The following is a 1,073-nucleotide window of genomic DNA, read 5'->3' as shown; positions in this document are numbered from 1 at the left end:
GGTCCAGTTTTATGCCGTATTACGCTTGGCCTACCATTTTTATTTGCAGCAGGCTCAATTACAACTATGGTAGCTATAGCTATCGATCGTTATTTTGTTGTACTACAAGCAGCTAATCCTAACCCAAAGCAAGGCAAGAAAGGTTTAGTGACTTTGATCATTTTCATTATAGCATTTTCGTTTGCTTTGCCTTCTATTATTTACACTCAATATGATACATCAGTGCCAGGTTACCCCCAATGTGGTATCGAATTTTCAACTGATCCAAATCAGCAAATGGAGTCTTTACGAATCTATACGATTGCGATATTTGTCATCCTTTTTATCACTCCCTTACTTATTGTTGTCTGCATATACTCATTAATTTTATATGAGATACACCGACGTAACAATAAAGCTAATCTTCACTATAATCGAGCCTATGGTAAAGCTAATCGCAAAACCATTAAAATGATGTTACTAGTATCGGTCACATTTATAATGTGTTGGATACCATTATTTATTTGCTTCTTTATTATTGCGTACGGAGCAGTAACCAACCAAACTCGTATAACTTTCTTCTTTATTTATGCTGTAAGCCATTTAGTAAGTTATTGCAACAGTGCAGCTAATCCGTTAATATACGCTGGATTTACCTCAAGATTTCGAAAATCTTTATGGTATGTGTTCTCACTTCAGATAGTAAAAGAAATCTCAGAGCACCGCTGTGGTTTGCAGTCACGAGAAACGAAGGTCATGCGATTATCAGTTAGTAAAAGACAAAAATCAGAGCACCGGCAACTTTAAGCCGATGATAACCTACCTATTAGTTTATATTTTTCTTATTCCTGATCTCAGTAACAAGCAAAAGTTAAATTCCGACTTTGACATTACTGATACAAAATCATCTATTACTGATGCATATCAATGAAATATGACATCTCTAACCACATTATCAACGCAACGTCAATCGAATTCCAACATTTACTAGAACCTATTTGGCTGGGTATGATGTAAATACTGTTATTTCGATGCTATTTTATGGAATAATGTAAACAATTTGTTTATCATTTAGTTCAATCTCCTATTTTAAA

At 34.4% G+C, this 1,073-nt stretch overlaps 1 protein-coding gene across 1 annotated transcript; it reads left to right on the top strand.

Moving 5' to 3' along the window:
- Positions 1-306: 306 nt before the first annotated feature.
- Positions 307-648, top strand: TRIADDRAFT_7742 (uncharacterized protein; the record flags this gene model as incomplete). The annotated part of the gene is made up of 1 exon (XM_002118456.1): positions 307-648. A coding segment is annotated over one exon (342 nt), but the record flags the coding sequence as incomplete, so codon positions are not given.
- Positions 649-1,073: the final 425 nt, after the last annotated feature.

The sequence above is a fragment of the Trichoplax adhaerens genome, genomic scaffold (genome assembly GCF_000150275.1).
Source record: "Trichoplax adhaerens TRIADscaffold_108 genomic scaffold, whole genome shotgun sequence".
Classification (NCBI taxonomy): Eukaryota; Metazoa; Placozoa; class Uniplacotomia; order Trichoplacea; family Trichoplacidae; genus Trichoplax; species Trichoplax adhaerens.
Note: the sequence above shows the minus strand (reverse complement) of the source record. Positions and strands in the feature narration are given on the sequence as shown.